At 41.7% G+C, this 24279-nt stretch overlaps 1 protein-coding gene across 21 annotated transcripts in view; it reads left to right on the top strand.

Annotated features, from left to right (window-relative positions):
* The window catches only part of TPM1 (tropomyosin 1), a 44425-nt gene that overhangs the window by 6726 nt on the left and 13420 nt on the right, over positions 1 to 24279 (top strand). For 3 of the 21 annotated variants that reach the window (XM_075857695.1, XM_075857681.1, XM_075857680.1), the window contains 6 exons: positions 10682 to 10815; positions 11217 to 11334; positions 11769 to 11839; positions 13507 to 13582; positions 14261 to 14323; positions 14415 to 14484. In XM_075857695.1, the coding sequence (XP_075713810.1) occupies positions 10682 to 10815; positions 11217 to 11334; positions 11769 to 11839; positions 13507 to 13582; positions 14261 to 14323; positions 14415 to 14484 (532 nt within the window). Of the gene's footprint in view, positions 1 to 5455; positions 5932 to 10681; positions 10816 to 11216; positions 11335 to 11768; positions 11840 to 12871; positions 12948 to 13506; positions 13583 to 14260; positions 14324 to 14414; positions 14485 to 14963; positions 15142 to 23066; positions 23251 to 24279 lie in introns of those variants that run through there. The other 18 variants (XM_075857688.1, XM_075857687.1, XM_075857676.1 and 15 more) reach the window with 14 other exon arrangements.

Below are 24279 nucleotides of genomic sequence, written 5' to 3'. Positions count from 1 at the left end.
TGAAAACATCCCCGTAATTTCAGCCGTACCGGCATGTGCAGGCGCTTGAACGCCGCGTCCATTACGGCCGTAATTAGCGCTGCTATTCATTGGAGTCAATGAATAACGGCTCCAATTACGGCCAAAGAAGTGACAGGTCACTTCTTTGACGCGGGCGTCTATTTACGCGCCGTCATTTGACAGCGGCGCGTAAATATACGCCTCGTGTGAACAGACAAACGTCTGGCCATTGCTTTCAATGGGCAGATGTTTGTCAGCGCTATTGAGGCGCTATTTTCAGACGTAATTCGGGGCAAAAACGCCCGAATTACGTCCGTAAATAGGCCGTGTGAACATACCCTCACACTGACATTAACGTTCACACTGGCTAAAATGACTCCTTTCACTTTTTCTACACCAGGACATTGTGGAGTAGAGATGCAACTTTTTTTTTCGGATTTGTGACTTTTTGAAAAAGTTGCATTTTATAAATATGTTAAATCCTGACCAAGTCATAAGACACCTTCACTTCTCACTCCACTTTTACAAACTGACAGTGTTTACACTACGTGTGAACATGGCCTTAAACTACTAACACAGCTTTACACTGGACCAGGCAGGCAGGAAATACGCCAAATTTATCAAAGCCTAATATGTCAGTCAATTTTATTTGGATTAAACAGAAACTCTGGCAGGGGGACAGAAAATCCAAAGTAATGGCGGCATATATGAATGTGCACCACCAGTCCTTCACCACAATGTGAGTGACGTCACTGGATCTCCAGAAGATCATGGAAATCCGGCTTTGCCCCTCATAGGCCACATCTTTTGTTCAGTTCGCTGCATAGGATGTAGCACTGGTAATACATTATTCTAATGGATAGTTTTTTGTTACCAAAATTTCCTTTTAACAAATGGATTGTGAGATCTAGAGGTAAACCCCACTTTTCAATACAATTGTATACAAAAAACACACCGTGCAGTATACAATTGTTTGTTTTTTTTTAATGGCAGTGGGAGTAGATATTTTTTTAATGGCAGTCCATGACCGACATATGTAGCTGTATAGGCATACAGTTGCTTACGTCTGTGTGTGCACTTGGCAGCACCGTTTCAAACAGTCTTGCAAAACATAAACACCAAATGCGATGTGAATTTAGTCTTAACTTAAAATATAGGGTCACATTTACCAGAAATAATGTGCAATGGAAACTCAAACTATAGCCTCCAATCGCTGTACATTGTTATACAGTAACTAGTGCCCTCTGCTGGAATTGCAAAGTAATGCACAGGGCAGAAAAATACTTTCTTTAGGTTTTATTCAGTTCTGTTTTCACTTTCATTAGTTCTTTTTCATCAGGTTTCCATTGCTTTTTTGCTGTCAAAATAGTGTAGCATGCTGCAATATTCTGTCCAGTAAAAAAAACTGAAACCTGATTAATCCATTAAAAAGCAGTGGAAAAAAAGAACAAAAGGGATCCCTAAAACGGATTATAACAGATCGATCAAGGATCCTGTAAAAAGCGTAAGCCATGACGCCAGTGTGAGCAGAGGCTTAGTGCAATACTTGTGCAGGAAAATCTTTCTTACAATGGGGTGTCTTCCAAGATATTATTTGACTTTCGTTGTTTTCAAGGAAGCCAATGATGGGTCTAAAGTCCATAGATAAAATGATAAATGCAGGTCCTAAAGAGTAGGAATATATTAGATAAGCTATTATAACAAAGTGTGGCCTTATTCTAATAACTATATTTCTAGCTAATGTATTTTATAGGTTGAAAAGAGTAATATGCCATAAGTTCACTAGTTGTGGGTTATTAGTGAAACGTGTGATGTATTAACTAATACTATCATACCAATCCAGCAATCCTATTCATTTAGACACTGGGACCTTGGAAAAGGCAAGGGCTACATAGCAGACTTTGCCGGATGTAGTCAGAGTGACCCCTTAACCAACATTAGTAGCTTGTGATGTGTTACTAAGGGATATTCAACCGTATATATACCACGTGCACTGCACTAGTAGGTGTTTCCTATGTGTTTAACTCTTTATCACACATCTTGTGTCCCTGCACACATCAGAGGCATTACTATAACCATATCATCTATCATATATCTATTTATCTATCTCATATCTGTCTGTCTCATGTCTGTCTATCTATCTCATATCTATCTATCTCATATCTGTCTGTCTCATGTCTATCTATCTATCTATCTATCTATCTATCTATCTATCTATCTATCTATCTATCTATCTATCTATCTATCTATCTATCTATCTCATATCTATCTATCTATCTCATATCTGTCTGTCTCATGTCTATCTATCTCATATCTGTCTGTCTCATGTCTATCTATCTATCTATCTATCTATCTATCTATCTATCTATCTATCTATCTATCTATCTATCCATCTAATCGTCTATTATCTCCTATCTATCTATCTATCTATCTATCTATCTATCTATCTATCTATCTATCTATCTATCTATCTATCTATCTATCTATGTCATATCTATCTATCTATCTATCTATCTATCTATCTATCTATCATCTATCTATCTATCTATCTATCTCATATCTGTCTGTCTCATGTCTATCTATCTATCTATCTATCTATCTATCTATCTATCTATCTATCTATCTATCTATCTATCTATCTATCTATCTCATATCTATCTATCTAATATCTATCTATCTCATGTCTATCTATCTATCTATCTATCTATCTATCTATCTATCTATCTATCTATCTATCTATCTATCTATCTATCTATCTATCTATCTATCCATCTAATACCTCATCTCTTTATCTATAATCTCATCTATGTAATCTCTATCTATGCACTTGTTTAGCTATCTATGCACCTACAGCTTTATATCTATCTATACAAATATATACCTAATACTAATATTCTATGTATTTTCTACTTATTTATGCATCTATATATTTCTCTTATCTATGTATTCAAATATATATATCTATGTATCCATATGTGTATCTATTTATGGATCTATCTCTCCATCTATCCCTGAGTGTATATCTATGTAGAGCATTCTGCTTTTTAATGTTATCTGATCCAATCTACTCATTGCATCAATGTCTTTCTGTTGCTAATAAATGTAAAACTATAACAATCCATAACAACATAACTAGCCATCTCCTCTCATTGTATAGACTAAACGTATTAAGGCCCTTTTACACCGGCCGACACGCGGCCGGTGCAGCGAGCGCCGATCAACGAGACATTGTTGATCGGCATTCATTTGCTCCTGTCACACAGAACTATGGATGAGGACGAGCGGTCATTACTCTGATCGCTCATCCCCATACCTCATCATGTGGGCAGCGCATCCTCCTGTTTACACAGGGAGATGTGCTGCCGACAACAATAATATTTAACTTTGTTAAAACTACATGACCAGCAGATGATCAAGCGTTTGCACGTTCATCTGCTGATCGCAGCTCTGTTTACACAGGGCAATTATCTGGATCGAGCGTTATATGAACGCTTGTCTGCTCAATAACTGCCCAGCTTAAAACCCCCTTCAGTCATTGCTTGCTACAGGTAAGGCTTCGTTCCCATCTGCGTCAGTCTTCCGTTCATGGGTTCTGTTAGACCTTTCCGTCGGAGGAACCCATGAACGGAAACCATAGCTTCCGTTTGCATTACCATTGATTTCAATGGTAATGCTTCCATTGCAAATGGTTTCCGTTTGTCTCTGTTCCGTAAGGTTACCGTTTTTTTGGTGGAAATAATAGCTCAGTCTACTACAAAAATGGATTACGCCCAAAAAAACGGAAATCCTACAAAACAGACAAACAGAAACCATTTGCAGCGGAAAAATTACCATTGAAATCGATGGTAATGCAAACGGAAAGCATATGGTTTCCGATTGGTTTCCATTCATGAGTTCCCCTGACGGAAAGGTCTGACGGAACTTATGAACAGAAGCCTGACGCAGATGTGAACGAAGCCTTAGATCTTAGTTTCCCTTTAGTTAATAACCCCTAATGCTTGTATGTCCTTCCATGCCATCTCTTCTTACTATATATCCAGCTCCCCCCCCCCCCCACCAAGCCGGTCTGGTAACTATACAAACGTTTATGTACCACAGTAATGTGAATTAATTTATGGAATGTGAAAACGTGTCTGTACATGTAAAGAGAGTCGTGTCCGTCCTGGGTATGTGGAATAATAATGATAGTTATAATGGCCAGTTGTTGATGATGACCATCCAGACATACACCGCTTATTACCGCTGTGAGACCGAAGTAACATGCACTGGATGTAAATGTCAGCTGCAACAAAAGCCTAGTGCAATGGAAAATGGAGTAGTTGCCAATGCCAACCAATCAGATTTAACCTCTCATTTTTCAGAGGCCTTTTGGAAAAAGAAAGCAGCAACCCAATTGGTTGCCATGGACAACTACTCCACTTTTCCTTTGCACCAGTCTTGATACATCTTTCCAAAGTGTCAGTGCCCATAGAACCAAGCAGATCACTTATTTATTTTCTAACCCCCACTGGAAGAATGAAAACACAGTGACACCCTTTGCACTAGTTTATGGTTTTTTTGCATGAGGCCCAGTATGCCCATTCCAACTTTATTTAGGAGTCCTGATAGCTCCTAGTGCGCCCTGACAGCCATAAACTGGGAATTGTAGATTTACTGCTGAAAAGACGCAGGTTGGGGACCACAAAGTGGAAAGAAAGCTCCTTGACACCAAAGAAAGTCACCAAATCCACCCATCATATGGACCCCCTGGCAGCAGAGGTTCAATCCTTTCTACCTGCTTTTGCACCTTGTTAAATCGTTTGGGCCCCAGAAATCTTCCTAACCCCATATGCCACTGTTCAGACTTTCCATGTTAGAATTTCTGTGATTGTTGAAGGTTACAGGGAACTTTTCGCAGGCATAGGGAAAACAAAATTAGGCTAGGACTACATGGCGACTTTGGTCGCACAAAATGTATATCGCAATGCGACATCGCAAGTAATGATTTTGCATATGGTCACGTTACGATACGCGGCCACAGTGGCAAACATTCCAAACCTGGACACAGGATCACCAGTCGCACCCAACTTTGCTTGCAGATACTTTAATGTAAGTCGTGTGCGACTGCGACTCATTTGCGACATGTCAGGAATTTTTCCTTTTTTTTTGGATGTCGCAATGCCTAAATCACATGTAACTCAGTACCAAATCACACCCTAAAATAGTCGTGCAGACAAATCGCAAACATTTATGTCATGTGACCAAAGTCATTGTAGCGTTGTGACTTTCATGTAACATTATGCCACTATGTAGGCCAGCTGTACAGGTAAAATTCATGTATTCTTCCTTATTTATATTCATTCTCCAAAATTCACAGGAAGTGGATTGTGTTACCTGTGAAGTTCTTGAGGAGTAAAATGTCATGTCACCAGACTACCACTAGGTGGCGGTAATTCCCCTGTTTTACCTGAACGAGAAATCTTAGCATTGCAGAGTATATTAGGTGTATTTATGCTCTGGTAAGGGGCTTATTACAGTATTAGCCCCCCTCCTAGCATACAGCAGGGGCACATTTGGATGACCAGCGTACCCCCTGAGAAGTAGCGGCCTCTAGCACGTCCCCGAGCAGCCGCCGTCCTCTAATGATAGGGTTAATTGGAGGGGTTGGAGCCTATGTAAGGAGGAGACTTCCTGTATGCAGACTGAGCGAGTCATAGTGAAAGCAGTGAGAAGAATCCCTCTCCTCACAGGGTGTAGTAAGTGAGAAGTAGCCGGAAGTAAGTTGTCTCAGCTGTACCGAGCGGTGTGTGAGCACGACGAATGGCCGGTATGACTTCTCTGGAAGCCGTCAAGAGGAAAATCAAGAGTCTACAAGACCAAGCAGATGCTGCAGAGGAGAGGGCAGAGAGGCTGCAGAGGGAGCGGGACGTGGAGAGGAAGCTCCGAGAAGCCGTAAGAACACGTCCATACTATACTCCCTACTATGTGCTCTGCCAGGAGCCTTATTGGCAGAGCTGTGCAGGGGGCACTCAGCCACGCCTCACTTTACCTGCTCTCCTGCCCAGTAGTAGTGGGTGCCTGTGCCCGCTGTAGCTGGCACTTTGTGTAGCACATTCACCTTAACTAAAGTAAGGCTTTAGGGGCATTATTGGTGGCAGTCTTTGGGGGAGGGGTGAATGGACCAATTTACTTTTTTTAGGGTGTCTTGGAACCCCCTTGCATTTATACGAATCCTCAATCCTACACCGGCCTGTTAAGAGTATATAGTTCTCTCCTAAACCTAATGTGCCATGTAAACCGTTAACTGGATGGCGGCCTGTCCCAAGAGCTTGCAGTCTCTGTGTTGTGTATTGGGTAGCTGCCCTCGAGAGTCGCTTGTTTCCAGGCAGTTAGGGAGGGGATGGCGGGGCCCTTGTCTGGAGCGGAGAATGTCAGGCATGCAACAGGGCTCATCTGGACTTAACTCCTTATCTGCCACATCTACCTGGGGTGTGGTGCTCCGTGTGTTTATACAGTGTCTACCTGTACGCTACATCTGTGGGTGCTGTTCACACTGCAGGGATTGTCTATATGGGGTAATATAATATTTATAGGGTGGGTTAGCAGCTAGACACACCACTATAACACTATGTCGGAATACGGCACCTTCTCTTTAAAATTTCCATAGACAAAAGAAAAAAAGTCCAAAGGGATTTGTCCGTTTCTTGATACATATGTGTATAGTAGACACTGCAAGTGTGGGCTGTGGAAATACAATATTGGGATATCTGATCACTATAGTATCTGCGGCCTGGTGCTACACAGATGGGCGCTCGCAATGCTTGGCATCTAATAAGTGTATTCAGTCGAGAGCATGATGTTCAGCGCCACTTCTTTTCCCTCCTTTATTTTCCACTGGACATGCCTTTGTCCATTGATGGTAAAATACGTTATAAGCTATATTTCCACCCACGCGATTCTAACTGGGAAATCTTCCAACACAACGGAGTGGTACATGTGTAGGTTTTCTATGCGGAGCGGTGATGACTTCTGTATCCATAAAGCAGGCAGCTATGTGAGCCAGCACTAGATCTACTGTAGTTGGGAGTTTCTTCAGCTTTCCTTGCCTTATAAGGCTATACGCCCGGCCTCGTCTTGTCACGGACTATATAGATGTGTCCTTCCCTGTTCCCTACTGAGGCCACAAATACTCCAGTGACACAACAGGAAGCACTACATTACACTCCACCAGTCTCAAGCACATTCTTCACTATTGAATGACTTTGCAGGAACTTGGATAGTTGTAATATTGAGACTTACATGCCAACATAACCCAGGTCAGACTGAACTGCGCTGGTTTACAGTGGGCGCTTGCCTTGGTTCTGTTTGAGGCTCTAGCCTACCATAGTAAAAGCTCAAGTCTGGTAATAAAGCCGTATCCCCGGGATTCTTTTGACCTTGTATGAAATGGTTAACACTTTATAACGTACCTTCTAACACCATGCAAACATTAAGCCGCTGTGTAACACCTATAGTGACTAGTTATTTTTAACCCCTTTAACACTTTTACTGTTATATCTTTGTGTTTGGGTCTTTTATTTATATATATATATATATTATTATTTTTTTTCCCCTCCTGAGAAATATTCGCATTAACATAGCTAAAGGGTGTCGTTTTTAGTGTATTATTTGCAAAGTCCTTTTTATTTTTTCATCCCCCCCCCCCCTTATCTTCTATGGCTATAGTTATCATATCCATCATGTGCCCAATCATTTCAGGTTGGCTGCTCCCTAGTCACTTCACGCAGAGCATTACTGTAAAACCGGTAGAGCGGACTCGTACAGGATAGGCCTAAATGTTGTATAGTGCAATACACTAGCGCTAGCTTTGACAGCACCCTACAATTAATTGTAATCCTGTTAGGTCTGCCTGGCAAGTAGACAAATAACTTCTAATTTTATAATGCAAACAATATGACCCGGGGCTGGGAGTTCTGTTGGGCATTATGCACACGACTGTCTGGATCCTAGTGGCTTCCATGTATTGTCCGTCGTACAAATTCTTAAGTTAAGCAATCCATTCTCCAAAGAAAAATAAAAAAAAAAGTGGAGTATGAACAGAACCCTATTCTTAGTGGGTCCATGGTAATGGGTCAAACGTTGAACTTGTTTCACCATGTACACTTTGCTGTATGCTCCCATCTTCTACAGCAGTGTGTTGGCTCTCTGAGGCCAGGAGATCCGTGCTACTGTGTGCCCCCGCATGGTTGTAATGCTGGTCCTCCCCTCAGGAAGTTGCTACCAAACACATTGACAAATCTACGTGTAATAGCAAGAAACCAGGTTTTGTACAGGAGGGGTTAATTGCTTACACATACTTTTGTAGGGCGGGTTTGCCTTTGCTTTGCAAACACTTCATAAACCCCAATGGCTGGGCTCGGTTTTATTCTTTCTGTATGGCAGGAGTGCCCCATCCCATATGCTTGATGCCTCTTTATTAAGGAATATGAGGTTGTTATTATTATTGTAACATGCTAAGGCCTTATCTACTGTATGAACAGTTAGAAACCGCAGATATGTTCATTGCCTCTTCCTGAAAGAGGAAGTTACGAAGTGTTTGTATCTCGTTTTCAGAGGTGTGTGTGTGACCACATCCTACGGTTATATTTCACACACACCCTTATGTCATGTGAACAGTAACCTATAGATAAAAGACGAACGTGAAACCCCCCCCTGTGCTCCATCTAGATGACACCTTTCCCCACATCCTGCAAAATTTTCGGCCTTGGCATTTATTTATATTTGTAGATTATCTAAAGCTGTCACAAGACTGTCTTCAACATGGTCGAGATCTAGCCATTTTGGCTGGATTTTTTTTTTCTTTTGGAAGGAAACGGTCAGCAGATTCTGGTCACGTTTTAGGCCTCCCTTATAATACCTCCTTCTTTTGTGGCGTTACAAGGTGCATAGCAAAGAATGTTTCATAGTTCAAGCAGTACAATTTAGAAAAACCAATAAAACCATTCTCCATGACTGGTAATTCCATTATAATTGAGAGAAATGCATAGAAGCACCTATGCTGAGCAACGAAGTTACTCCTAAAGTCACACCTCTCAATAGGGGCCAGGGCTAGCAAGTGGCCCTTGATCGGCGCTCGCTTGCTCCTGTCACACGGTGATATGAATGGGGACGAGCGGTCGTTACTCTGATCGTTCGTCCCCATCCATTATGTCGGCAGCGCGTCCCCATTTACACAGGGAGATCTGCTGCCAACAACTATAATATTTTACTTTTTTAAAACTATACGACCAGCAGATGATCGAGCGTTTGCTCGTTCATCTGCTGATCGTTCCCCTGTTTACACAATTGTCGGCAATGAGGGTTATATTAATGCTCATCTGCCCGATAATCGTCCTGTGTAAAACGAGAAGAGGGACCAATGATGTACAAACCCATAATTTAACACCGTAGAAAGTTAGTCATGTAGATCTACGTAGCAGAGAAGTTGACAACTAGTAACAGAAATATGATAGTGTATTTGTAGTTCATCAACAAGGAAGGGAGGCCCCAGATGTCTTGTAATACCTCTTTGAGTAATGTATGCTATTCTGGGCGCCTTGCTTCAATGAAGACCTCAGTAAAATAGAAGGCATTTATAGGAAAGCTACTAAAATATTGTATTGACTATACAACATTAGGCTGGGTTCACACTGAGTTTTTTGCAGGAGGAAAATCTGCCTCAAAATTCCGTTTTGAGGCAGATTTTCCTCTGCCTGCACGCCGATTTTCACGGCGTTTTTTCGCCCGCTGCCATTGAGCGCTGCGGGCATAAAACGCAGCGAAATTCGCTTTCTCTGCCTCCCATTGATGTCAATGGAAGGTCAGAGGCGTGATTGCGCGAAGATAGGGCATGTCGCTTGTTTCTCTGGCTCGCGGGAGAAAACCGCCTCCCATTGAAATCAATGGGATACGTTTTTGGCAAGCATTGCGGTGCGGATTTCGCGTCAAACTCAGTGTGGACATACCCTAAGGCCCCATGCACACGACCGTAAAAAACCTCAGTTTTTGCGGACCGCAATTGCGGTCTGCAAAAATGGACCCATTCACTTTCATTGAACGCGGACACCTTTCCGTAGCGCTACAGGTGAGTGTCCGTGCGGTAGAAATGTTCAGAAAATTATGGAGCTTGTCCGTTCTTTTGCATTTTGTGGGCCGTGCTCCCATACTTTGTATAGAGCACGGCCCGAAAATGCGGGTGGCAGTCGGCGGCCGGCCGTGCCCGCAATCGCGGGCTGTGATTGCGGGCACGGTCGTGTGCATGGGGCCGAAAGAGGTAAGATTTCTGCTGTTTGTTAAAGGGATCAGAGGTCAGGAGAAAAACCTATTAAAAGTATTTAGAGGCCATGTTTTATTTTCTAATAAAGATTAGTCCTTGTAGTTCTGGATAAGGTTCCTGTTTTATTTTTTAGAAATTGCTTATTGAAATGAGGACTGTATTCTTGAATCCGCTATGTGTCCGTGAATGTAGAACGCTAGCTTAAAACTGCGCACCACTTTAATTATCTGGTCCAATTCTGCATTGCTCCTCTTGCAGTAGCGCCCCTGATCTGATGTTTTAGGTAAGTTGTTGTTGTTCTCTACATGGCAGGCAATGGCAAAGCACTCTTTATAAACACTTATTTCTTTTTACCCTGACTGCATGATTTTTCTTTTGATCACCTAGGCTGAAGCAGATGTAGCTTCATTGAACAGGCGCATCCAGCTGGTAGAGGAGGAGTTGGATCGTGCTCAGGAGCGTTTGTCCACAGCCCTCCAGAAACTGGAGGAAGCTGAGAAGGCTGCAGATGAGAGTGAGAGGTGAGTTCTTCATCTTTGCGTCTTCTGCTCTTGCACCCGTGTGCGGTGCGTGAAAACGCACCAATATGGGACATGCAATGAGTTTCGCGTAACAGACTCTCGGAAATCAATGGGTCCGTGTGCCGTGCGTGATTTCCATGCACAGCACACTGACCAGTAAGGGCCATTCATACGAATGTGAATCTCGTCCATGTGACTTGAGTGCCCAAATCATATGGTTTCCATCCTTCAACTGCTAAATATGGATACGCAGATTGTATCGACTTCAAATACTGTTTGCTGTAGAGTGTTCTTGCTTTTTTTTTTTTTTCATTGAACACCTGTAAAAAGTGTGACACACCAAATGTTATCGACTATTGTTGTGCAATTTTTGTTTACTCTTTGGTGTCCTTGTTTCTCAGAGGCATGAAGGTCATTGAAAATAGAGCCCTGAAGGATGAGGAGAAGATGGAGTTGCAAGAGATCCAGCTGAAGGAAGCCAAGCACATTGCTGAGGAGGCTGACCGCAAATATGAAGAGGTGAGGAAACAAATGGTTAAACCTTTGGCTTAACAAGTAAAAGGAACATAGTATCACTTCCTCTTAGGAGTCATATCGGAAGCTGTAGTACAACGTTGGAGAGTCTGCAGGGAAACAGATACTGCAGTTCTATAGAAAAAAAAGACTGTTGGGTCCGGATATTTTAATGCACACAACAGACTTCTCGTCCAGTAATTCAACTCTATAGAATACAACAAGAGTTCTTTGTAACACCTTGAATGTTGATGGTGGCTGCATATCAGTGAACATCATCAATGACTGTACAATGTAAACGTAGGTTTATTAGCTCTATAAAAAAAAAGTGTATGCTCTTTTCAGAATTTTCTATTGTGAAAATATAATTGCTGTTTATCGGATTGCTTGTCTCAATCTAGTGCTATAACGTAATCCCCCCCCCCCCCTCTTTGTAAAAGGTTGCCCGTAAATTGGTGATCATTGAGGGTGACCTGGAACGTGCAGAGGAACGTGCTGAACTGTCAGAAAGGTGAGTGCCTGTTCCCACACTGCATGTTTCCATCGGCTGTCTGCACTCTGGCACTTAATATACACTTTGAACAGCATCCTGGAGACGTTTCCCCTATAAATGCACTGCATGCTTTAAAGCAATCTGGAGTGAAAACCATCCAAAGTTTCTGTTGTGAATAACAAGGCCCCCCTTAACCGCCAACATAAAATATAGTCTAGACTATTCACCTTGCCTTAATGGTTCACACAGTCAACATATCTTGGATAAGCTTTTGTATTTTAAAATCTTATTTAAATAAGTATAGTCCCTTACTGCTAAATCAATATGCATTACACTTATTTAGTGTTCTGTTTATCTATACGGAGATCAAGAAACTGCATTTAGTCACTAGATGTTCTCATGAAAGCATATTTGCCGTTGACCACCATTTTACAGTTCAGAGACTTATATAATCATTATCAATTAGTTACTGTGTAGATAACATTGCATTACTTTTCTTATGCTAATCCTGAATTATAGGATGTATTCTAGTCCAGATCTGCATTCACAAATCTGCTGGCCGGCAGTGGAAACGGTTGACAATCCAGTCCAGCCATACCCCAAGTATCTCAGCTGGGCTCCTTTACGCAGTGGGACAGTCTGGTTTTCCCCACATTAGATTATGGTACAGAGCCTGGTGTAAAGACAATTCCCAGAATACAAATATCTAGAGTAAGTCTGTGTAGACAGAGCAGGAAGGCATTCTGGTAGATGTCCGCTCTTAAGCTTACAGCGTTGTGAATGCAGCTATGGACTGTAATACAGGCTGTAACTCCGGATCTGTGCAGCATCTAAATGCAGACTACTTCCATATGTAAACATAGATCTTAATGTTGCCACACTTCAGAACTGGGAGCCCAACTCCTGCTGACCACACAAGCACTAGCTTTAACACATAATCTCTGTATTGTTTATCCCACTACCACGTGTAACAATGTGTTTTTCTTTGCATGCTCCACATACTGTGAATGGCTTGTGCGCTCCTTCCTTATTTCATGCACTTATTAATAGTCGCTACCGACAGCTTGATGAACAGCAGAGAATAACGGACCAAATGTTGAAAACATTACTAGCTTCAGAGGAGAAGGTACTGCTGCCAGTCTGGGCCCTCTCTTTATCCTTGGCTGCTGGGCTTCAGATCTCCACTTAACTCGCTCTAAAGCAGTATTTTCCACACTTTTCCTCTCACTGCAGTGTCCCCATCCCCCTCTGTAATCTGTTAGGCGTTTTTGTTTTTTTTTGTGGTTTTTTTTGTTTAATGGAATGTGAGAAAAAGCTGTATTATCTACATGTAAAAGATTGGATTTGTATGCAGAGGTTACAACGATGAGACTGGGCAAAATGGCAACATATGATGCTAATATTAATCATTTATTTTCTACAAGTTCCTTGCAGCAGTTTTCATATTGTTAAACCCTCTCTGATTTACTTCTGGATACTCCTTCAGTCATGGCTCTGCATCTTTTACATTGTGGTGCAGCTTTTTTTCTTTTATATTAGCGCTGTGATTCTCCTTTTTTTTGATCCGGTTTGGTTTTTCATTCTATTCTCTCCTTTCAATCTCCATTTCCCCCCCCCCCCACCTTTTCTCCTCCTTCCTTCTTTACTCCTGCCACCTCTGCCTTTCACTTCACCTATGCAAATAGCAAATGTGCCGAGCTTGAGGAGGAGTTGAAAACTGTCACCAACAACCTGAAATCTCTGGAGGCCCAGGCAGAAAAGGTAGGATGGCAATATATATTCTGACCTATGCGAGGTGAAAACCATGCGCATCTGCACGCAGTAAAGATCATTTCATGGAAGGCGCTCAACCAGAGAACATCATACAAGCCATTGCACTGTAGCCTTCCTGTGTCCTATCACAGACAAGGATGTTATGTTACTGTAGAACGCGGCTAACCACCTGACTGGCAATGGCTTGGTTAATAAAGTACAGTTTACACCCACCCCCCTTCTGAGTTTTTAATAGATCCCCTGCCAGTAAAAACATTTTTGTTTAGAGAGGCCAGGGATGCAAATTATTAAGCAAAGTGTATGTAGCTTTCCGACAAATGCAGAATCGTCAGTTTTTAGCAGATCTTAGACAGTCCCTTTTTCTGAGTTCATAGTGATAGAACAGTCCCTTGTTAACATTTTTAATTTATTACACATTTTTGTATGCACATTTCGTTTGGGTGTTTTTAAAACTTGCACTTATTGAATGCCATGTTTTCAGACAGCCAACTTGAACCCTATGTTAGGACCGTCATATGCTGACCATCCTTATCATACTACAGTGTATAAGTTGTAGTTGTGGCCTTTCTTATCCCTGGCTAGTGCTAGAACTTTTGCCCCTATAATTGAATGGCTACTGGTGATTTACATTGGTCACTCTGTTAAACGTTGCGTTTCTGTTTACAGTACTCCCAGAAAGAGGACAAATATGAGGAGGAAATCAAGGTTCTTACAGACAAACTGAAGGAGGTAAGTTCTCTCACCGCTCATTATTAGTACAATATGCAGCTGGGCGTCTGGTTAGACTAGTTGGACACTCATGTTGTGTGTTGTCCTTCAGGCTGAAACACGTGCTGAGTTTGCAGAGAGGACAGTAGCCAAGTTGGAAAAGACCATTGATGACTTAGAAGGTATGAGTTTTCTTTCTTTCTATTTGCAGTTCCTTTTGTGTGTACACTTAAACTGGAGGGGAAGACCAGGACTTTTCTGTTCTTTCCACGTCGTGAATATAGATGTGAACATAAATGAAAGATTTGGGCTGTTATGTACATAAAAATTCTATTGGCCAATCAGAATATCCTTGGAAGTTTGTAATGTCCTTTTCTGCTGCTAATCTGTCTTTCTTTTCTTCTTTTTATTCATGCATAATTTGTTTTTCCATGCCGGGCTCTTCACTGCTTCTCCACTACGCTGTCTGCTTCTTCATCCTGTTCCTGGATGGTGGTTGCAAACGATGGACTCCCTTCCACCCTCTCCCTCATCTATGTTCCCTTCTCTCCCCATGCCTTCTTTTTTTCTATTTATTTATTTTTTTCCCCCACCAATTTGTCAATCTCTGTCCACCCTCCTGTTTTCCCTTCAATCTCTCTCCACCCTTCACTCTGAGCAGATGAACTGTATGCCCAGAAACTGAAGTACAAAGCCATCAGTGAAGAACTGGATCACGCTCTCAATGACATGACTTCAATGTAAATTCCCCTTTCTATGATTTCTTTGCTTATGTTCTTACCCTTTCTGCTCGCTTAATAAAACTCACGTCCTACCCTCACACCTTCATTTTTTTATTTTTTTGCTTACTTTTACTCCCACTTACTTTTTACCTCTGTTTAAACAACTGGCTAATTCTTTAGGGTAAAAATTTAATTATGGTATATTAACCTAATCTGTTGATCAGGGATTCAAAAATGAAAGCCTCTTATGGAGCAAAAAGTCCAATGGTTTTGTGTTGCAGGATTCATAATAAGAGAGAAATTGGAAGTTTTAACCTTCCTTTCTTTCTCTTGAGACTCCATGTATTCCTAGATTAATTTGAAAGCCAGTGTGTTAAACAGATGTAAACTCTGCTTTTTACCATTATCTATTTTGCTTTTTCTTTTATATAAAAATCTCATCCTGTCACTGCGCACTAATGTAAAACACCGCAAAGCGGCATAAAATTGCAAACGTCAATGGCTCCTCCCAATGCAACATTGTTTTTAGAAAGGCAGTTGGTATTCAGATACTACCTAGTTGGTCTTACGTTATTTGGTCACAAAAACATTTATTACAAAGGACCTTAATACCTGCATATGAGTATTTACAGATCTTAGATTTGGCCAATATAGCTTACAATATATGTGCACATCTTATGGACACTAGTAACCATGTAGCAAATTCCAAACAAGTGAATACATATAATAACCTTCTGGGTCAGTGCAAGATAGAAACCTTTTATTACACAGGGCAAAAACAAAACGCTTATTTTTGTAAGATTTTATAAACTGTTAGAATGATGTCTAATGCTTCGCTTTATAGTCACCTATGCTCTTTCTGTCATACAAAGAAAATAATCTGCCTAAAAAGGTTGGGTGGAGCCATTGCATGCAGTTTATATGCTTTTTCTTCCAGGCAGGAAAACTAATGACTCTAATATACATTTACCTATTCACTTTAGTGCTATTGGAATCACACCTTAAAATTTCAGCCGTTTTGGGCTTAGGGACTTGTATTATGAAATATTCTGCTGTCACTAAGTGTTTATTATACACTTCCCCTTTTTTTAGTGATGTTACAAGGACTTGGTAACTTTGTTAGCCTGTCCTTTTTGTATCCGATGCCCCACCCAAGGGGAGCATATGCAGAGAATGCAAATATTTCTGGTGCTGTTACTAAAAGCCCATTTACACTTGATAGTTATCGTTACAAACTATTTTTTTTTCAAGCAATCCTAATTGCTCTGCGTAAATGCACAAAGGATCGACAATAAGGCCAGATTCACATGAACGAACGAGTGCAAACTCGGAGGAGAAAAACGTCAGGTTTCCACGACAGACCTGCACCCGTGCGGGTCTTGTTTTCACGTATACACATAGACTTGAGTCTATCGAGGGATCCGTGAAAACGGAAGAAAATAGGACATGTTCTATTTTTTTTTTAACAGCGCCATTGAAATACACGCATCCGTGTGACGGCCATTGTTTGAACGGCTGTCACACGGACGTATACTACGGTCGTCTGAATTCGGCCTAAAAGATGAAACTAACATTTCTTAGTGATATTTACATCTTACAATACATATGCGTGCCTAGTTCATGGCCCACTGGAGAGCTGCTGCTAGGCAATGATCATTCTCCCCACAGGCCAAGAAGCCGCTTTTCCCCAATGATCTGATAGAAACGACCATCAGATACTCTAAACAATCTTTCAATTCCGCGATCATAAACCCTTAAAGAGTAATTGCACTTTCAGCAAACTTTGTCATAGACATATCAGAAGTTTGAATCCGTGTGGGCTCAGGCGCTGAGAACCCCCTGTGAGCTGTCTTCCGCCTGGCAAGGAGTGTCTATTATAGCTGAGTGCTTCTGCATCTTCCTTTCAGTAAGGTGAAATTCACATGACGCAGCGGTTTTTGCGCGTTGCAGTTCCGTGTGTCATAAGTGTTTGGTGTGTGGCTGCGTGATTTTCACGCATATGCCATCCTTATGACACGCGGTTTTGATGTTTAGAAAAAGAAATGAAGGAGGTTGTTTTATTTTTTCCCTTCATTTCTTGATCTACTGTTGCGTGAATCACGCGCAGCACACGGAAGTGTGTGATTTTCACGCACCCATTGACTTAAATGGGTGCGTGATGCACGGAAACCGCTCAAGTATAGGACATGTCGTGAGTTTTACACAGCGGACACACGCTGCGTGAAAATCACGGACTGTCTGAACGGCCCCATTGAGTTACATAGGTCCATGCGACGTGCGTGATTTTCACGCACGTATCACGGACGTGAACTACGCTCGTGTAAATAAGGCCTAACTGGTGGTGGTCTCTGTACCCAGCCCCAACCGGTTCAAATTTCTGATATATCTGACATATTAAAAGCTTGCGGAAAGTGCAGTTACTCTTTTTAAGATCTAGTGCAGAAGATAGGTTTAACTTTTTTTTGTAGCCATAGATTTATATTGTACTTGACTACTGGTAGGCATTGCAGTTTTCAGAGGATCTGTCCTTGGATAACTATTCACAATGGGTCTATTGGGGCCATGTGTTTGTTTTGGCTGCCTTGACTGGCACAATATGCCAGCAAAATCTCCTCCATACGAGTGCATTTCTTGGAAATCTGCAGACTCGAATAAAAGATTCCCCTTTTGAGTTTTGTCAAACTGAAGTTCATGGGAAATTTCATGAATACATTTCTGAGGATTTAGTATAGATTTGCCCAAACAGCATCACTAGATGACTTCACTAGTTCTAGTACTATATTTTATAAAAACCGCACACTTTCAAGCCCGCTGACCGGTTTAACTGCAAATCTTTATTATACATGGATTACGTAAACCGTTTATGTTCTGGATGTTCATTAGTTTGATTGCACAGGTACAGCCTGGAAAGTAGAATGTTACAATACTGTTATTTCATCCCCACTATAGTCCTGCACTTAGTTTGTGTCACATGGGTTTTCCCCAATCTGAATTTCAAAGAACAAGTAACATACAGACATACAACCTCAAGCAAGTTCACTCTGCGGCTAACTATGTATCATTTTTAAATTACTTGTACATGTGCACGTTGCAGAAAGAAATGTGTAGTTTTTGACACGCCAATGGCTTTGACTTGTGTCATATCCTAGGCTGTGAGTATACCAACGTCAATGGGCAAAACACATTTGCACAAAAACTATCTCTCCAACCTAAAAAATCTATTTAAAAAAATAACCAAGTCCGCAGTATGGACTGGGCCCTGACCGCTAACTTACTACTGACAGCTGGAAGTGTTGGTGGCATGTATAAATATGCACTACTAACACTTCTATTCAATGTAAGGGACCATTTCTGATCTCCACAAGAGCTTGAGGATTAGGGATAACCAATTCCTGGTGGAAATTTTTATTGCATATTTAGAATGAGGAATTCTCCCCTTTACTGGAATTCAGGCCTTTAACAAAGTTCCTATTTAAAGGAATTGTCTTATTAAAGAAACAAAGGTCTCTTTTTGTATACCCGATTAGGGAATCCTTAGTTAATAGAAGGAGTACCCTGTTCAGGGCCCCCTATTAGAGTGGCTATAAAGGGCGTCTCTTGCTCTAGAGGATTGGGCAGCTCCATGCATCACAGAAAGTCCACTGATTTTGATGGTAACTATGTAATGTTTCATTTACCCATGTGCTAGTGCTGCAAAACCATTGAATACCTGCCAGGTTCACCTGCAGTTTAGAGCTGATCGCTGGGGGTCCAAGCTGCAGGAAACCCCGTGCGATTAGATTAGCATTGGGTAAAGCCTTTTAATTAAAATGGGGATTGTCTAAAGTTGAGAACGCATTCAAGGAGATGCAGTACTAAATGAGAAAAACATGGGGGTCCTGCCAGTCAAGCACCCACCATTTAGAAAGTGATGGCATATAGCCAGGACATGCCATCACTTTCTATAGTGGGGAAAAAAAACACTTCAGTAACACGGTTGGAAACAAACCACCCTCAGTGAGGCTGAAAGTTTCCTGCAATATACTTGCCCTAGAGGGAACCTGTCACTTTGAACATGCTGTCCAATTTGTGGGCATTAGGTAGCGCAGGAGAAAAGATTCAGGATAACCTGTCATTTATTGCTCACTGTGGGCTAAACAGTCCTGTGGTGGGTCTCCACCATTGATTGACAACCTTCCTTATCAAAGTGTGAATACAGAGCTGCCAATGCTAGTAATGCTGCCCACTGGTCTCGTGAGCATGAATTTTAATTACAGGTTATCATGAATCTTTTGCTTCAAAACTATATATCCATCTTCTCCGCTTCCCTTTCTCTAACATGCTGACGCAGAAATTGACAGCATGTTGGATGTGATCGGTTCCCTTTTAATTCCACTTGCCAGCGCAGTGAATGGAAACTAACTGGGCATATGCAGAATAGTAAATGACCACACCTATCTCCAAGAGTTAGGAGCTCTAATCCAGTCCTCTGCTGACTGCTGCACTTACTAGGCAACTGTCTAAACTTCTGGCAAAGAACTGGTCTTGTGGAAATACTGATAATATTGGGATAAAGGACCATAGAGTATCTATCTGCACCCCTCAAACGACATGGGCTTACGCTTCAGATAGCTGTCAGCTAACAGCTCTTTAGACTAGTGTTCCCCAACCAGTGGCTTGGGAGTCGCATGTGGCTTTGAAGCTTCTTGCATAGCAGCCCGAAGTACTATTGTATCCTTATGGCCCCAGATATTGAGAAAAATATACTTTTTTTTTTTTTTCCTTTTTAATAACCAGTGTGACTCGACACCAGCTGTCACATTTGGAAGTGGCTAGAAAAGGTTGCGGACCTCTGCCCCATACTAAAACTTGCACATTCCAATCTGCCAAGTGTGCTTGTTTATTGCTGTAGGGACAGTCATGAGTGGATGGCAGGCACATCTGGTGCCACTTATTACATTTTGGGGAAAACCGGTTGGGAGCTGTAAAATCCAAATAGCAGATTGAAAGGGGGACAGTTGAGCTAACCCCCATACAGATTAGATTGTTTGTGTGTAATGTGTATGGCCAGTTTTAGGGTCCTATTACACGGCCCAATATGGGCCGTGAAAACTAGCGCCAAGCAAGGAGGCAGCTCGTTGACCGGGTTCTCATTTACTCTTTTCACAAGGAGCAATGATCGGTTATGTATGGGGACGAGCGATTGTTACTACAATCATTCGTCCCCATACATTTCCATTATGTTGGCAGCACATCTCCCTGTTTACACAGGGAGATGTGCTGCTGACCACGATAATTATTGCTACATAAATGATCAGATCACCAGATGACAAGGCCTTTAGTCACTAAGGTATTTCCAAGTCTAAACTGCCAAAATTATTACAAAACCCTTTAATAAATTCAGGCTGATCACTCAAGTCTGTCAATACAGTGTGCATATTTCTAATATTAGAGTGGCCATATTATCCTCCCTGTTGAAATAATGGCATTGGGCAGGATGGCTTTGTGTAAACAGAACCTTTAAATGGGTTGTCCCAGAATCCAAAATGTATCATCCACAGGATAGGTAAAAATGTTCTGCTCACTGGGGGCCCGACTGCTGGGAACCCAACAGATTGCGAGAATGGGGATCTCGAACCCCCTGTACCTGCTCACTGCCTGACCGCAGTGAGGAGAACATTGAATTAGGCAGGATTGCGCATGCTCGACTGCCACTCCCTTCGAAGTCAATTGGAATGACTGAAACCGCAGAGTACAGTGTTCGGCTGTTTCAGACATTGAATGGAGCGGCAACCGCTGCTCCATTCAAGCCCTTACTTATTGCGGTCAGGCAGTGAGGAGGAATGCAGTTTGGGTCCCCATTGCTCCCGATCAGTTGGGGGGTAGGTCTGTGGATAGGTAATACATTTTTTTTTTTTTATATATTTTTTTTTTTTCTTCTGGGACTACCCCTTTTAAGCATCTTATACATTAGGGTTCCCTCCTAAATAAATAAAACGTGTACCAACTGCAACGTGTGAAAGATCTTCACAAATGTGATCTCAATCTCCGGGCCCAATACTAAAAACCTAGATCTATCCAGTAGATACAAGTTAAAACGCAAAAAGCCCTGACCAGCCTACTGGCAGTACATTTATTTTCCTTCCTGATCGTTTATACAGCTTTAAAGAGGCTCTGTCACCAGATTATAAGTGCCCTATCTCCTACATAATGTGATTAGCGCTGTAAGGTAGATAACAGTGGTTTTTTTATTTTAAAAAAAAACCAATTAATTTTGAGCACGTTATGCACAATTTTAGATTTATTCTAATTACTTTCTTAATAGACAACTGGGCGTGTTTACTTTTTTTTACCAACTGGGCGTTGTAAAGAGAAGTGTATGATGCTGACCAATCAGCGTCATACACTTTTCTCTCCATTTATTTTTAGCCGTACTCTCCACCGCGTGATCTTGTGAGATCACGCTGTACTGTCACATACTCCCACATTAACTTTACTTGAGAGTGAATAGACATTGCCTCCAGCCAGGACACAATGTCTATTCACACTTAGGTGAAGTTCCTTGGACTTACTCACACAGCACAGCGAGATCACACTGCTGTCATTCACAGAAACTTGACTGAAGTGTTGGGAGTGTGAATAGACATCGCGACCTGGCTGGAGCCAATGTCTATTCACTCTCGATACCTAGGTAAAGTTAATGTGGGAGTATGTGACAGTACAGCGTGATCTCATGAGTAGTGTTCTCGTGTTGCGAGTAGTGATAAAAATGAATGGAGAGAAGTGTATGATGCTGATTAGTCAGCATCCTACACTTTTCTTTACAACGCCCAGTTGGTAAAAAAGTAAACACGCCCAGTTGTCTATTAAGAAAGTCATTACCATAAATCTAAAATTGTGCATAACTTATTTTGAAAAACGATCAATTTTGAGCAAAACTCTTATCTACATTGCAGTGCCGATCACATTATGTAGGACATAGGGCACTTATAATCTGGTGACCGAGCCTCTTTAAGGTGAACTAATTGTTAGCATTATATGGGTTCTACACATGCTAAAATTGGGGGTTGTAACAGAGTCCACTTTCAGGCCATCATACTGTTTAGTTAGGATGCTGACTTGCTTCCTGCCCTGGTCCTGGTCCACTCTACTTCAATCTAAACATCCATGTGTACTGAGCCACCATTCTTTCCTGGAGGCAAAGAAGAGGAGCAATCGTGATGAACCAAGCAGGGAACATAGCCAGTTCTAATAAGGCGTGTGGGAACAGAGCACATTAGACCAGGTCTATAGTGTTTCATTTAGGTTCATTATCTTGACTCTGGGTAGGGTATGAAAAATGTACTGTGTGCTTCGCTTCCCATATTAGATTAGTTGTTGGTCCGCTCCAGCAGCTTATTTCTGTTAGTGGTAATTCTATTGGTGGATATATTTTATTCAACATTCTATTCCACTCCTGTGCCATCAGGATTCAATCTGTTATCATTGTTATTGATTCCACTATGGACTAAAAATGCATGGTAGCCACATAAATGTACTAACATAAGTATAGTCTGCAATGGATGACTTATTTTATTTTTTTTGGTTACGCTAAAAGCCTGTCCTCACTTCTGCTTCCTGCCTCTGTTTTTGAGAATTCTCTTTAGGCCACGTATCCACAGCTCAGTTTGTTTTTTTTGTTGTCTGTCTGGTTTTAGCCAAAGCCAGAAGTGAATCCTAGAGGGAGAACAAGTATAAGTGAATTATTGAAAGGGTACTTCAATCTTGGAGTGATGGCATATAGGTCACGGGGTGACCGTGCTTTTACCAAAAAACAATAGTGCAGCATGCTGCGCTATTGTTTCCGCCATTTTAGCCTGGATCTGCGACACTCTAAAGGAGCCTCGAACGCAGATGTGCAAGAGGCCTAAGATGGTAATTCTTCACCTCCTTTTATTGGATCCAATTCCATTTTTGGATTAAAAAGATGTTCAAACTGAACTGTGTGAACAAGGCTTAAGTGTTTACTCCCTTTGTTTAATCTTTCTTTTTTTTCCATCTTTCTTATTTTCCTATTGATACAGATAAAGTGCTCTGCTTCATATGGTCATCTCTATCCTACCAGGGCTGGATACGCCTGTCTATACTGTCCTATTCTAGTCTCTTCTGGGAATTCTTAAATCCATCTTTCTGTATTTATCCTCCAGTCACACTTTTGCTGTACAGACACTCTGTAAAATAAAAGACCCACTGTGTATTTTCTCTCCACTTTCCTGCATTATTTATTGGATACCTTCCATGAACTTTCAATAAAACTACAAATCTGTACTTTTGACGCTTGTAGGACATCTCTCTCCATTTTATACACTGCCTAGGCAACCACTTAATATTATATGATCACAATATGTGACTGTTGCATCAGTAGTTTATACGTGGACACTCGCCTGCAAGCACCTAAACATGTTAAAAAGTAATGACCTACATTGTGGTCCTATCTGCTTTATTTTAATTAAAGTATGTGGTGTTTTACATCCTCTCTATTCAGTTTGAGCAGTGATGCCCACATTAGGTCTGGGTTACAGCAGAAGGCAGCTGGATAGGGTGTAGTCTTTCCCAGCTTCTTTGCCATGTTATACAGAACAGAGAAGCTTTTATAACTCCTGCAACAGGGCCAGGTAGTGGCAAACCGTGACGCTTCTCTCTACTGCGTGTGGCACATAAGGCGTGAGTTTCTAAGAGCAGCTACTGATTGCGCACCCACAGTAAGGCCTAGTTCACATGGTGAGTTTTTGCAGCATGCCTTAAAGAGGCTCTGTCACCAGATTTTGCAACCCCTATCTGCTATTGCAGCAGATCGGCGCTGCAATGTAGATTACAGTAACGTTTTTATTTTTTAAAAACGAGCATTTTTGGCCAAGTTATGACCATTTTTGTAGTTCTGCAAATGAGGCTTGCAAAAGTCCAAGTGGGTGTGTTCAAAAGTAAAAGTCCAACTGGGCGTGTATTATGTGCGTACATCGGGCGTTTTTAATACTTTTACTAGCTGGGCGTTCTGATGAGAAGTATCCACTTCTCTTCAGAACGCCCAGCTTCTGGCAGTGCAGATCTGTGACGTCACTCACAGGTCCTGCATCGTGACGGCCACATCAGCACCAGAGGCTACAGTTGATTCTGCAGCAGCATCAGCGTTTGCAGGTAAGTAGCTACATCGACTTACCTGCTAACGCCGATGCTGCTGCAGAATCAACTGAAGCCTCTGGTGCCGATGTGGCCGACACGATGCAGGACCTGTGAGTG

This window comes from Rhinoderma darwinii, chromosome 3 (assembly GCF_050947455.1).
Source record: "Rhinoderma darwinii isolate aRhiDar2 chromosome 3, aRhiDar2.hap1, whole genome shotgun sequence".
NCBI lineage: Eukaryota > Metazoa > Chordata > Amphibia > Anura > Rhinodermatidae > Rhinoderma > Rhinoderma darwinii.
This window is presented reverse-complemented; position numbering and strand designations above follow the sequence as displayed.